Source organism: Leucoraja erinacea, unplaced genomic scaffold (assembly GCF_028641065.1).
Source record: "Leucoraja erinacea ecotype New England unplaced genomic scaffold, Leri_hhj_1 Leri_230S, whole genome shotgun sequence".
Lineage (NCBI taxonomy): Eukaryota > Metazoa > Chordata > Chondrichthyes > Rajiformes > Rajidae > Leucoraja > Leucoraja erinaceus.
Genome location: NW_026576131.1, coordinates 45,893 through 61,358, shown reverse-complemented (window position 1 = coordinate 61,358; position 15,466 = coordinate 45,893). Strand labels below are relative to the sequence as shown.

The 15,466-nt window shown below is 48.7% G+C and overlaps 1 protein-coding gene across 1 annotated transcript in view; it reads left to right on the top strand.

The window, feature by feature from the left end:
* atf6b (activating transcription factor 6 beta) overlaps positions 1–15,041 on the top strand; it is a 47,158-nt gene extending 32,117 nt beyond the window's left edge. Inside the window, 4 exon segments of the mRNA XM_055666288.1 lie at positions 4,099–4,166; positions 7,411–7,522; positions 8,374–8,458; positions 9,998–15,041. Of these exon segments, the coding sequence (XP_055522263.1) occupies positions 4,099–4,166; positions 7,411–7,522; positions 8,374–8,458; positions 9,998–10,257 (525 nt within the window). The 3' untranslated portion in view covers positions 10,258–15,041.
* Positions 15,042–15,466: the final 425 nt, after the last annotated feature.

Sequence of the window (15,466 nt, the reverse complement as noted above, 5' to 3'; positions counted from 1 at the left end):
ATATTACAATTGCTCCACACGTTTAACTCTCTCTCGACCTTCAGCACCATTTCTTACTTGAACTGTGATATCCCCTTATCATGTATCTATACACTGTAAATGGCTCGACATAACCATGTCCTGTAATCATGTCTTGATGAAAGTCTACATCCATCCTGCAGTTTAACGTGGATAAATGTGAGGTTCTCCCACCAGTCTGACTGTCTACGACTACATTATGTCTCTGTCCCGCCCATTCCCCTGACATCAGTCTGAAGAAAGGTCTCGACCCGAAAATGGGTGAGTGGGCAAATGCATGGCAGATGCAGTATAATGTGGATAAATGTGAGGTTACCCACTTTGGTGGAAAAACAGGAAAGCAGACTATTATCTGAATGGTGGCCGATTAGGAAAAGGGGAGATGGGTGTCGTGGTACACAAGACCTGGGTGTCATGGTACACCAATCATTGTAAGTAGGAATGCAGGTGCAGCAGGCAGTGAAGAAAGCAAATGGTATGTTAGCATTCATAGCAAAAGGATTTGCGTATAAGAGCAGGGAGGTTCTACTGCAGTTGTACAGGGTCTTGGTGAGACCACACCTGGAGTATTGCGTACAGTTTTGGTCTCCTAATCTGAGGAAAGACATTCTTGCCATAGAGGGAGTACAGAGAAGGTTCACCAAACTGATTGCTGGGATGGCAGGACTTTCATATGCAGAAAGACTGGATAGATTCGGCTTGTACTCGCTAGAATTCAGAAGATTGAGGGGGGATCTTATAAAAACTTACAAAATTCTTAAGGGGTTGGGCAGGCTAGATGCAGGAAGATTATTCCCGATGTTGGGGAAGTCCAGAACTAGGGGTCACAGTTTAAGGATAAGAGGGAAGTCTTTTAGGACCGAGATGATGAGAAAAACATTTTTCACACAGAGAGTGGTGAATCTCTGGAATTCTCTGCCACAGAGGGTAGTTGAGGCCAGTTCATTGGCTATATTTAAGAGGGAGTTAGATGTGGCCCTTGTGGCTAAAGGGATCAGGGGGTATGGAGAGAAGGCAGGTGCGGGATACTGAGTTGGATGATCAGCCATGATCACATTGAACGGCGGTGCAGGCTCGAAGGGCCGTATGGCCTACTCCTGCACCTATTTTCTATGTATCTCTCCGTGTTCTCCACAGATGCTGCCTGACCCGCTGAGTTACTCTAGCATTTTGTGTTTACAGGCCTGTTGAGCTGCTGAGAGTAAGAATGTTATTGTTCCATTTTGGCACATGTAACAAGTATACTCTCCTGACCCTTATCTCATATATCGTTAGTGTCATATAAAGCGATACTGCCAAACTATCAAGCAACTTATTTCCCGAGCACTCTCAAAAACTGGGATTCTGACCAGATATATTGAGCCCCAAAGTAAAACCAGTGACTAAAGAGATTTTTGAAATTGTCGCTTCTTTGCTCTGTTGCCCTCTGTGAGAATGTAGACATTGGAGCAGGATTGGGTTGCCCCGACCTGCTCTGCTCCTCAGCACTGAGCTGATCATTCCTGGCTGCTTGCCATAACACTCGATCAAAGATCTGCCTCTCCCAGCCCTACCTGGGCAAGGTCTGAAGTCTATACCACGCACCAAGGAGCATAGATAAATCACACCGCTGCACGTCAACGCTGAGAGGACCGAGCAGGGAATAATCTCACCTTCCCCACAGCCCACCATAAACCAGCTTCACCAAGTACCTTCCACCTCCATGTCAGAACCCCGCTACCTTCAGGTAGAAGGTACAGGAGCCTGAAGACTGCAACGACCAGGTTCAGGAATAGCTACTTCCCCACAGCCATCAGGCTATTAAACCTGGCTCGGACAAAACTATGAACATTAATTGCCCATTATCCGTTTATTTGCACTTGATCAGTTTATTTATTCATGTGTGTGTGTATATATGATATGATATTATGGTATATGGACACACTGATCTGTTTTGTAGTAAATGCCAACTATGTTCTGTGTGCTGAAGCAAAGCAAGAATTTCATTTGTCCTATACAGGGACACATGACAATAAACTCACTTGAATCTCTTGAATCTCCCACTTCCGTGTATGATCACTGAAGTCGGGGGATATGGGGAGAAGGCAGGAACGGGGTACTGATCGGGGATGATCAGCCATGATCACAGTGAATGCTGGAGTAACTCAGCGGGTGTAAGTATGACTCATTTAGATTTACCAGCATCTGCAGATCTTTCTTCAACATTACTCCAGCATTTTGTGTCTAATCTTTGGTGTAAACTGGCATCTGCAGTTCCTTCCTACACTATTTCTTGTTTAGTTTGTAGTTTAGTTCATTGCCACATGTACAGTGAAAAGCTTTTTGGTTGCATGCTATCCATTCAGTGGAAAGACCATACACAATTACAGTCAAGCCATCTACAGATACAGGATAAGGGAAAGATAAGGTTCAGTAAAGTCTGATTACAGATAGTCCATTGGGGCAGAGAGAGGGAGTGCAAGGGTTACTTCGTTAGAGAAATCAATATTCATACCACTGGCCCCAGCCATCCAGTCGCCACCCAAGTCGCACCAGCTTCTCGTTCTCACCTAGCAAACAGCTAACAATGGCCTGTTTCCTTTATCATCGTTTCATGTTTGCAAATTTTTCATTCATTTGTTCTATTTCTCTCTATATGTCTGTCTGTATCTCTTGTTTCCTTTTCCCCTCAGCTCCAAAAGGGTCATAGGAGGAACGTACAAACTCCGTACAGACAGCACCCATAGTTGGGATCGAACCGGGGTCTCTGGCACTGTAAAGGGGCTGTCCCACTTAGGCGATTTTTCAGGCGACTAGGCTGTCTCCACATGGTCGCTGGTGTGTTGCCTGTATGGTCATGAGTCGTCTCCTCAGTCGCCCAAAGAGTCGTAGCGTCTTTCTGGTCACCGCTGGATTTTCAACATGTTGAAACAGTTTCGGAGACAGCGGGCGACAGTGGGCTTGATGCCAATGAGTGTAGCTTGACTTCACCTGATGTAGATGCTGTAATGGATGTCGCCAGGTTAACGTAGGTTGGCGCCGTTGCTGACTTCGGTTTTTTTTTGTTAAAATAATGATTCTATTTCAAATTTTATGCCAAAATGGGGGATCCAGTCGCCGGTTTTTCGGCAACCTACTTCGACTATGACAGTCGCCGGCAGTCACCTAAAAATAGCCTAAGTGGGACAGGCCCTTTGGTCTGAGGATGGGTCTCGAACACCAACGTCACATATTCCTTCTCTCCAGAGATGCTGCATATCCCGCTGAGTTGCTCCAGCATTTTGTGTCTACCTTTGGTTTAAACAATTATGTGCAGTTCCTTCCTGCACGCTTTGACATGGTCGTTCACCAGGACTCTGAAGGTTTACAAGGTTAATTCCCGGGATGGCGGGACTGTCATATGCTCAGAGAATGGAGCGGCTGGGCTTGTACACTCTGGAATTTAGAAGGAGAGGGGATCTTATTGAAACATATAAGATTGTTAAGGGTTTGGACACGCTAGAGGCAGGAAACATGTTCCCGATGTTGGGGGTAGTCCAGAACCAGGGGCCACAGTCTTAGAATAAAGGGGAGGCCATTTAGGACTGAGATGAGAACAAACTTTTTCACCCACAGAGTTGTGAATTTGTGGAATTCCCTGCCACAGAGGACAGTGGAGGCCAAATCACTGGATGGATTTAAGAGAGAGTTAGATAGAGCTCTAGGGGCTTGTGGCTAGTCCAGAACCAGGGGCCACAGTTTAAGAATAAGGGGTAGGCCATTCAGAACGGAGATGAGGAAGCACTTTTTCACCCAGAGAGTGGTGAGTCTGTGGAATTCTCTGCCTCAGAGGGTGGTGCAGGCCGGTTCTCTGGATGCTTTCAAGAGAGAGCTAGATAGATCTCTTAAAGATAGCGGAGTCGGGGGATATGGGGAGAAGGCAGGAACGGGGTACAGATTGTGGATGATCAGCCATGATCACATTGAATGGCGGTGCTGGCTGGAAGGGCCGAATGGCCTCCTCCTGCACCTATTGTCTATTGTGATTGTCTTCCCCAGAGATCATGGCCGGTCTTCATCAAACGTGCTGTCTGTTAATCACAATTGCATTCTTTTTCACAGCGGACACAACAGAGGAAAATCAACCTGTCACGCTTTCTCCCGGTCCAGTCTTCAGACAGCTACGCAAGGTGAGCTCACTTGCGCGTTATTTACCTCGTATGCAGCACGGCCGGCGCTGCTGCTGCATCACTGCGCCAGAGACCCGGGTTCAATCCCGACTACGGGTGCTGTCTGAACGGAGATTGTACATAGAAACATTTAGGTGCAGGAGTAGAGGACTTCGGCCCTTCGAGCCTGCACCGCCATTCAATATGATCATGGCTGATCATCCAACTCAGTATCCCGTACCTGTCTTCTCTCCATACCCCCTGATCCCCTTAGCCACAAGGGCCACATCTAACTCCCTCTTAAATATAGCCAATGAACTGGCCTCAACTACCCTCTGTGGCAGAGAGTTCCAGAGATTCACCACTCTCTGTGTGAAAAAAGTTCTTCTCATCTCGGTTTTAAAGGATTTCCCCCTTACCTTAAGCTGTGACCCCTTGTCCTGGACTTCCCTAACATCGAGAACAATCTTCCTGCATCTAGCCTGTCCAACCCCTTAAGAATTTTGTAAGTTTCTATAAGATTCCCTCTCAATCTTCTAAATTCTAGAGAGTATAAACCAAGTCTATCCAGTCTTTCTTCATAAGTCAGTCCTGACATCCCAGGAATCAGTCTGGTGAACCGTCTCTGCACTCCCTCTATGGCAATAATGTCCTTCCTCAGATTTGGAGACCAAAACTGTACGCAATACTCCAGGTGTGGTCTCACCAAGACCCTGTACAACTGCAGTAGAACCTCCCAGCTCCTATACTCAAATCCTTTTGCAATGAAAGCTAACATACCATTCGCTTTCTTTACTGCCAGCTGCACCTGCGTGCCTACCTTCAATGACTGATGTACCATGACACCCAGGTCTCGCTGCATATCCCCCTTTCCCAATCGGCCACCATTTAGATAATAGTCTGCTTTCCCGTTTTTTCCACCAATATGGATAACCTCACATTTATCCACATTATACTGCATCTGCCAAACATTTGCCCACTCACCCAGCCTATCCAAGTCACCCTGCAGTCTCCTAGCATCCTCCTCACAGCTAACACTGCCCCAAGCTTAGTGTCATCCGCAAACTTGGCGATATTGCCTTCAATTCCCTCATCCAGATCATTAATATATATTGTAAATAGCTGGGGTCCCAGTACTGAGCCTTGCGGTACCCCACTAGTCACTGCCTGCCATTGTGAAAAGGACCCGTTTACTCCTACTCTTTGCTTCCTGTTTGCCAGCCAGTTCTCTATCCACATCAATACTGAACCCCCAATGCAATTTGTGCTTCAAGTTTGTATACTAATCTCTTATGTGGGACCTTGTCGAAAGCCTTCTGGAAGTCCAGATACACCACATCCACTGGTTCTCCCCTATCCACGCTACTAGTTACATCCTCGAAAAATTCTATAAGATTCGTCAGACATGATTTACCTTTCGTAAATCCATGCTGACTTTGTCCAATGATTTCACCACTTTCCAAATGTGCTGCTATCCCTTCTTTAATAACTGACTCTAGCAGTTTCCCTACTACCGATGTTAGACTAACTGGTCTGTAATTCCCCATTTTCTCTCTCCCTCCCTTCTTAAAGAGTGGGGTTACGTTTGCTACCCGCCAATCTTCAGGAACTACTCCAGAATCTAAAGAGTTTTGAAAGATTATTACTAATGCATCCACTATTTCTGGAGCTACTTCCTTAAGTACTCTGGGATGCAGCTTATCTGGCCCTGGGGATTTATAGGCCTTTAATCCATTCAATTTACCCAACACCACTTCCCGGCTAACCTGAATTTCACTCAATTCCTCCAACTCCTTTGACCCGCAGTCCCCTGCTATTTCCGGCAAATTATTTATGTCTTCCTTAGTGAAGACGGAACCAAAGTAGTTATTCAATTGGTCCGCCATATCCTTGTTCCCCATGATCAACTCACCTGTTTCTGACTGCAAGGGACCTACATTTGTTTTAACTAATCTCTTTCTTTTCACAGTCTACAGGGCTCTGGTGAGATCACATCTAGAGTATTGTGTCCAGTTTTGGTCTCCTAATTTGAGGAAGGACATCCTTGTGATTGAGGCAGTGCAGCGTAGGTTCACGAGATTGATCCCTGGGATGGCGGGACTGTCATATGAGGAAAGATTGAAAAGACTAGGCTTGTGTTCACTGGAGTTTAGAAGGATGAGGGGGAATCTTATAGAAACATATAAAATTATAAAAGGACTGGACAAGCTAGATGCAGGAAACATGTTCTCAATGTTGGGTGAGTCCAGAACCAGGGGCCACAGTCTTAGAATAAAGGGGAGGCCATTTAGGGCTGAGATGAGAACAAACTTTTTCACCCACAGAGTTGTGAATTTGTGGAATTCCCTGCCACAGACGGCAGTGGAGGCCAAGTCACTGGATGGATTTAAGAGAGAGTTAGATAGAGCTCTAGGGGCTAGTGGAATCAAGGGATATGGGGAGAAGGCAGGCACGGGTTATTGATTGTGGACGATCAGCCATGATCACAATGAATGGCGGTGCTGGCTCGAAGGGCCGAACGGCCTCCTCCTGCACCTATTTTCTATGTTCTATGTTCTCCCCGTGACCTGCGTGGGTTTTCTCCGCGATCTTCGGTTTCCTTCCACACTCCAAAGACGTACAATTTTGTAGGTGAATTAGATTGGTATGAATGTAAATTGTCCCCAGTGTGTGTAGGGTGGTGTTAGTGTCCGGGGATCGCTAGTCGGCGTGGACTCGATGGGCCGAAGGGCCTGTTTCCGTGCTGTATTTCAAGTTCTTGTTCATCAGTCACTGAGAGTAAGCATGCAGGTACAGCAGGCAGTGAAGAAAGCTAATGGCCTGTTGGCCTTCATAAAAAGAGGAGTTGAGTTTAGGAGCATAGAGGCCCTTCTGCAGTTGTACAGGGCCCTAGTGAGACCACACCTGGAGTATTGTGTTGAGTTTTGGCATGTTGGCCTTCATAACAAGAGGAGTTGAGTATAGGAACAAAGAGGTCCTTCTGCAGTTGTACAGGGCGCTTGTGAGACTACACCTGGAGTATTGTGTTGAGTTTTGGCATGTTGGCCATAACAAGAGGAGTTGAGTACAGGAACAAAGAGGTCCTTCTGCAGTTGTACTGAGTCCTATGACAGTCACCTAAAAATAGCGTAAGTGGAACAGGCCCTTTAGTAAATAAAGCATATTGTGAAGCAGCAAAGTGCTATATTCCCCTCTGCTGTCCTGCTACCACCTGCCTGCGAGCCATGTTGCGATGTCTCACTGTCTCCTTGTTGTGCTTGGACAGGTTAATCTCCAGCCAGCTACAGGTGTACCAGAGCCCTGAGCAGAGCTACACTGACTTCATGGATGCCTTCGACAGGAGGGAGGACACCTTTTATGTTGTTTCATTCCGAAGGGTAACTATCGCCAGTCCAGCTGCTTCCGTCTGCGGGTGGGGGGGTCAGGTTGTCCATTCACACCAGAACTTTCAGCTTCATATTCATTCAATAGACAATAGGTGCAGGAGTAGAGGCCATTCAGCCCTTCGAGCCAGCGCCGCCATTCACTGTGATCATGGCTGATCATCCCCAATCAGTACCCCGTTCCTGCCTTCTCCCCATATCCCCTGACTCTGCTATCTTTAAGAGCCCTATCTAACTCTCTCTTGAAATTATCCAAAGAACCGGCACCTTGGACCTTGCACCTCCTCCAGCCTCATCTACTGCATCCGCTGTTCCAGGTGTCAACTTCTCCACGTCGGCCAGACCAAGCGCAGGCTTGGTGATCGCTTCGCCCAACACCTCCGTTTGGTCCGTCATAACCTACCTGATCTCCCAGTGGCTCAGCACTTCAACTCCCCCTCCCATTCCCAATCCCAATCCGACATTTCTGTCCTGGGTCTCCTCCATTGTCAGAGTGTGGCCCAGCGCAAATTGGAGGAGCAGCACCTCGTATTCCGCTTGGGTAGTTTACACCCCAGCGATATGAACATTGACTTCTCTGCTTCAGATAGCCCTTGCTTTCCCTCTCTCTCCATCCCATTCCCCTTCCCAGTTCTCCCACCGGTCTTAATGTCTCCGACTACATTCTATCTCTGTCCCGCCCCTTCCCGACATAAGTCTGAAACGTCGCCCATTCCTTCTCTCCAGAAACGTTGCTTGTCCCGCTGAGTTACTACAGCATTTTGTGTCTGCCTTCGATTTAAACCAGCTTCTGCAGCTCTTTCTCACACTGACATTGTGCTTTCTGTGATCCTTGTTCCCCACAGGACCATCTACTGTTACCAGCCATAAGTCACAACAAGACCAACAGGCCAAAGATGTCCCTGGTAATGCCAGCCATGCCCGTCAATGGTAAGTGCAAGTGCACAAGTTTAGTTTAGATACAATAGACAATAGGTGCTGAGTAGGCCATTCGGCCCTTCGGGCCAGCACCGCCATTCAATGTGATCATGGCTGATCATCCACAATCAGTACCCCGTTCCTGCCTTCTCCCCATATCCCCTTGACTCTACTATCTTTAAAGCCCTATCTAGCTCTCTGTTGAAAGTATCCAGAGAACTGGCCTCCGCTGCCTTCTGAGGCAGAGAATTCCACAGACTCACCACTCCCTGTGTGAAAAAGTGTTCCCTCGTCTCCGTTCTAAATGGCTTACGCCTTATTCTTAAACTGTGTGTGGCCCCTGGGTCTGGACTCCCCCAACATCGGGAACATGTTTCCTGCCTCCAGCGTGTCCAATCTCTTAATAATCAAGAATTTGTCTATCTCTGCCTTGAAAATATCCACTGACTTGGCCTCCACAGCCGTCTGTGTTCCACAGATTAACTACCCTCTGACTAGAGAAATTCCACCTCGCCTCCTTTCTAAAAGGACGCAGTTTAATTCCAAGGCTGTGTCCTCTGGTCCTAGACTCTCCCACTATTGGAAACATCCTCTCCACATCCACTCTATCTATGCCTTTCATCATTGTGTGTGTTTCAATATGAGTTGTTGCTGGCTGGCGGTCTGTGTTGTTGGGGTCCAGGGATGGTGTACACACTGGGGTGACATGTAGCTGGCAGTATCTGTGGCAGCCCAGAATAACGGCCTACACATTCCACACGCACACACACACACACGAGCTCGCCAACCTGTCGGGACAGGTAATGGGTTGCCTACCTTTGTCTGGTATTCCCACGCCTGACAGAGTACTCAAATCACCCCCCTGCCTCCCTCCATAACTCGCTCAATGTTATAGCATAGAAACATACAATAGACAATAGGTGCAGGAGTAGAGGCCATTCTGCCCTTGGAGCCAGCACCGCCATTCAATGTGATCATGGCTGATCATCCCCAATCAGTACCCCGTTCCTGCCTTCTCCCCGTAGCCCCTGACTCCGCTATCTTTAAGAGCCCTATCTAGCTCTCTCTTGAAAGCATCCAGAGAACCTGCCTCCACCGCATCTGTGGAGAGAAGGAATGATGAATGGTCTCACCTCGAAACGTCATCTGTCCATGTTCTCCACAGATGCTGCCTGACCCGCTGAGTTACTCCAGCACTCTGTGAAACGTCACCTATCCATGTTCTCCACAGATGCTGCCTGACCCGCTGAGTTACTCCAGCACTCTGTGAAACGTCACCTATCCATGTTCTCCACAGATGCTGCCTGACCCGCTGAGTTACTCCAGCACTGTGTGAAACGTCACCTTTCCATGTTCTCCACAGATGCTGCCTGACCCGCTGAGTTACTCCAGCACTGTGTGAAATGTCACCTTTCCATGTTCTCCACAGATGCTGCCTGACCCGCTGAGTTACTCCAGCACTGTGATCAGTGTGAGTCGGGATCAGTGTGTGTGTGTGTGTGTGTGTGTGTGTGTGACGTGAGCTGTTTGTGTTTGCCCCCTCTCCTGCAGAGAGCCTGTACAACAGCACGCGGGGTTACGAGGTGATGATGCAGATTGACTGCGAGGTGATGGACACCAGGATCATCCAGATCAAGAGCTCCTCAGTGCCCCCCTCGCTGCGGCACCCCCAGGACAACCGGACCAGTCCCTTCCACCCCCACGCTGGGGGTGCCAGCAGACCCCCCACCCCCGGGGGTCTACAGCCTCACACTGTCACTGCACCCTCCTCCAAAGACCCCCTCTATCTCTCGGCAGAAGGTGGGGTGTAGCATCAGGTGGGGGGGGGAGGGGGGTCCCCCACTCTCCCCCTCCCCCCTCCCCAAGCAAGTACACACACGGGGGGGGTGGGGCTCGATACACTGTGGTCCATCCTTCCCTCTGCTCCTCCCTCCCTACCCCCTCAGCTCCCTCCCCCCTCCCCCCTCCCCCTCCCCCTCCCGAAAAGTGTATAAATTACTACTGACTTTCGCACTGTGTGCGGGGAGGGGGTCTTGTGTCGGAAGGGTAAAGACCGCCTGGTTTCCAGAAGACCCCGCCATGGGGAAATCCAAATGCAGTCCAGCCGTCTAGACACCACCGCCAGCCCGTCGTCTGGACTCTGGATATTGGGGGGGGAGGGGCAGTGAGACACACATTCCAAGAGGCTGGGCTGATTCCAGGCAATTCTCTCACTGTTGACTTTATGTTCTGAGCAGCCCTGAGTGTGATGGAGGGGGGTGAGAAATATTCCCTGGGACAAGGAGCCAACACTGTTTACTGGGAACATGAGGGAAGAAGGGCTTGTACATTTAATCGTTCTGCCCCTTCGCACGCTCCCTGTGTTTATCTTCACCCTGCGCTCACTACTCTGGCCCCCTTTAGCCTGGTTTGGACACGCTGTGTTGGCTTCATGATGGCCGGGGCTCCTGTTCCCAGGTGGGTTGTTGAGAGGGGGCCAGTCTCGACGCCACTGTCGGATGGGCCGAGTGAACATCTAAGAGTACAGCACTAGACCAGGCCCTTCGGTCCCACGATGTCTGTGCCGAACATGAAGCCTAGGCCATCTCGTATCCTCCTGCATTAATCCACATCCCTCTGTTCCCTACATGGCCTTGTTTGTGTCCATTCAATAGTCTCATAAATGCCACTATTGTATCTGCCTGCACCACCACCTATCCATGTTCCCCACTGACCCGCTGAGTTACTCCAGCACTCTGTGAAACGTCACCTATCCATGTTCTCCACAGATGCTGCCTGACCCGCTGAGTTACCCCAGCACTCTGTGAAACGTCACCTATCCATGTTCTCCACAGATGCTGCCTGACCCGCTGAGTTACTCCAGCACTCTGTGAAACGTCACCCATCCATGTTCTCCACAGATGCTGCCTGACCCACTGAGTTACTCCAGCACTCTGTGTGAAACGTCACCCATTCCTTTCTCCACAGGTGCTGCCTGACCCGCTGAGTTACTCCAGCACTCTGTGTCCATCTGTGAGTTTTGGTTTCTCTGCGGTTCATCGGCCGTTTCGTGTGGGCTTGGAGGGTGCGTTTTGCTCGCTGTTTTTGTCACGTTCCGTTTGGTCTTTGATGTTGAGACGAGGGGGACCTTGCTGCACCCCTCAGCGCTGGGCAGTGGGGTGCAAGGAAGCGCCCTTCCCTGACGGCCAGTGGGCTGAGCATCGGACCCGCTGCATCCTGAAGCATTTGCTGTGAGCATCAGGGGAAGGGCTGGATCGGCCGATTTCAACTGAGCGACGGTGGGCAGACAAGGGAGCTTGATGAGCTCACTTTATGCACCAGTGTTTATAAAGTCGGCGCCAAGTCAAGTTTACTACCTAAGTCACCGTAATAGGATTATCAAAGAGCAAGGTGCAAGTGTGATAATATAGCTCACTGGCCTGTGTGTGTGTGTGTGTGCGTGCGTGTATATAAGCTTAAAGTTGTTTTTTTCTCTTTTTTAAAATATGTAATTTATTATCTACCATGTTGGTTTGTGCAGAATGTTATGGTATGATCTGACGAAGGGTCTCAACCAGAAACGTCACATGTTTCCCTCTTCTCCAGAGATGCTGCCTGGCCTGCTGAGTTTCTCCAGCGTTTAGTGTTATAGAGTCATAGAGTGAATACAGCATCGAAAACAGGCCCAACTTGCCCACACCGGCCAACAATGTCCCAGCTACACTAGTCCCACTTACCTGCATTTGGCCCATAACCCTCCAAACCTGTCCTATCTATGTACCTGTCCAACTGTTTCTTAAACTATGGGATAGTCCCAGCCTCAACTACCTCCTCCGGCAGCTTGTTCCATACACCCACCACCCTCTGTGTGGAGAAATGACCTCTCGGCTTCCTATTCAATCTTTTCCCCTTCACCTTGAACCGATGTCCTCTGGTCCTCGATTCCCCTACTCTGGGTAAAAGACTCTGTAACCAGAGGCCTAGACCACACATCGAGTCTACTCCGCCATTCAATCATGGCTGATCTCTGTCTCCTAACCCCATTCTCCTGCCTTCTCCCCATAACCCTTGACACCCACTCTAATCAAGAATTTATCTATCTCTGCCTTAAAAATATCCACTGATTTGGCCTCCACAGCCCTCTGTGGCAATGAGCTCCACAGATTCACCACCCTCTGATTAAAGAAGTTCCTCCTCACCTCCTTTCTAAAAGAGCGCTTTTTAATTCTGAGGCTGTGACCTCTGGTCCTAGACTCTCCCACCAGTGGAAACATCCTCTCCACATCCACTCTATCCAGGCTTTTCACTATTCTGTACATTTCAATGAAGTCCGCCCTCATTCTTCTAAACTCCAGCGAGTACAGGCCCAGTGCTGACAAACGCTCATCATAGGTTAACCCACTCATTCCTGGGATCATTCTCGTAAACCTCCTCTGCACCCTCTCCAGATCCAGCATCCAAAATTGCTCACAATTCTGAAGCCTGACTTGGGATCAATCCAATGAGTTTTCTTTCTTAAGATGTGCGTGAAGTGTGGAATGACAGTGCAGGGTGCACCTCAGGTCCACTTGACCATGGAGGTAATATTGAAGATGTTGTATTCATGCACTTAAACCAAACTTGCCCTTCCTATACAAGGCCCTTATTTGTACGGTCTTATTTATGAGGGTGTGACAATAGACAATAGACAATAGGTGCAGGAGGAGGCCATTCAGCCCTACGAGCCAGCACCGCCATTCAATGTGATTATGGCTGATCATCCACAATCAGTACCCCGTTCCTGCCTTCTCCCCATATCCCCTGACTCTGCTATTTTTAAAAGCCCTATCGAGCTCTCTCTTGAAAGTATCCAGAGAACCGGCCTCCACCGCCCTCTGAGGCAGAGAATTCCACAGACTCGCATCTCTCTGGGTGAAAAAGTGTTTCCTCATCTCCGTTCTAAATGGCTTACCCCTTATTCTTAAACTGTGGCCCTTGGTTCTGGATTTCCCCAACATCGGGAACATGTTTTCTGCCTCTTAAGTGTCCAAACCCTTAATAATCTTATATGTTTCAATAAGATGCCCTCGCATACTTCTAAACTCCAAAGTTGAGATTCAATATTGGGTTTGGAGTTGTAATCTTGTTGAAGTGTTTCACGTCGCTAATTGGGTCACTTTGGTTGCCATTCCAAATTCCTCAACAACTTGTAGACCTCTGGATGGTGAGGAGTTTACAAACCAGGGCTGTTGTTGCTTTTGAGATGTGCAGGAAGGAACTGCAGATGCTGGTTTACACCGAAGATAGACACAAAGAGCTGGAGTAACTTGGCGAGATGGGCAGCATGTCTGGAGAGAAGGAACAGGTGGGACCGGCTCCGAAAATGTCACCCATTCTTATTTTCCATCGATACTGCCTCACCCGCTGAGTTTCTCCAGCACTTTGAGTTTAGTTCGTTGTCACACGTACCGAGGTACAGTGAATCGCTTTTGTTGCGTGCTAACCAGCCCACAGTGTACAGATACATGATAAAGGGGGAAAAGTGAATAACATTTACTGCTGGATAAAGTCCCTTTGTGTCTGTCTTTGATTATAAAACAGCATCTGCAGTTTCTTCCTACACTGTAGTGGACAATGGGTGCAGGAGGAGGCCATTCTGCCCTTCGATCCAGCACCGCCATTCATTGTGATCATGGCTGATCATCCACAATCTGTACCCCGTTCCTGCCTTCTCCCCATATCCCCTGACTCCGCTATCTTTAAGAGCTCCATCTAGCTCTCTCTTGAAAGCATACAGGAACCGGCCTCCACCGCCCTCTGAGGCAGAGAATTCCACAGACTCACAACTCTCTGTGTGAAAAAGTTTTTCCTCATATCCGTTCTAAATGGCTTACCCCTTATTCTTGAACTGGGTCCCCTGGTTCTGGACTCCCCCAACATCGGGAACATTTTTCCTGCCTCTAGTGTGTCCAAACCCTTAATAATCTTATTAATAATCTTAACCCTTATGTTTCAATAAGATACCCTCTCATCCTAAATTCCAGAGTGTACAAGCCCAGTTGCTCCATTCTATCAACGTGATCACATTGAATAACTGTGCTGGCTCGAAGGGCCGAATGACCTAATCCTGCACCTATTGTATAAAAAAAAAAATGACAATCCCGCCAACCCTGGAATTAACCTGGTGAACCTACGCTGTACTCACTCAATAGCAAGAATGTCCTTCCTCAAATTTGGAGACCAAACCTGCAATACTCCAGGTGTGGTCTCACCAGGGCCCTGTACAACTGCAGAAGGACCTCTGCTCCGATATGCAACTCCTCTTGTTATGAAGGCCAACATGCCATTTGCTTTCTTCACTCGACCCGAGACGTCACCTATTCCTTCTCTCCAGAGATGCTGTTTGACCTGCTAAGTTACTCCAGCTCTCTGTGTCTAACTAGATATTGGGAAGGGTGGTGGGTTTGGGTTAGGTGCGTGAGTGTATGTGTGTGCGTGTGAGAGAGTTGCCAAGACCACCACAGTTTCTTTCTGATCCAACATCCATATGTTCTGTTGGGGGTTATTTTTATCCATAGTAATTATGTTTTCATTGCCATGGATTGCATTGCTGTTTGTAATAAAAGTATGGGAGAGATCAGATGGCTTCTCGATCCTCGCCTTCCCCCGTCTGAAGGGAATGTGGTTGCTCTCCGACCCCATTGTGTTTGGGTCGGTGTGGGGAGGTGGAGGGGGGTCGCGGGTGTGCCGGGAGTAGGCTTGCCAACTTTCCCACTCCCAAATAAGGGACAAGAGGTCAAAATAAGGGACAAATTCCCCACAGCAATTCATTGACCGACTCGGCAGTGGCTGGGTGAATGATCAGTTGGACCGGGTGGCGGGCCAGCTGAGGAGTTTTGACACGGGGGCCGTGCATCCAACTCATGAACTGATGATCGGCCACGAGAGGGTGGGGTGGTGGTGGTGTCAGCGGTAAGCGAAAGTCGGACTACTGGCCGGGCTGCTGATTCCTACATCTGGGAAAGAAAAATACAATCACAATCATGCTTTATTAGCCAAGTA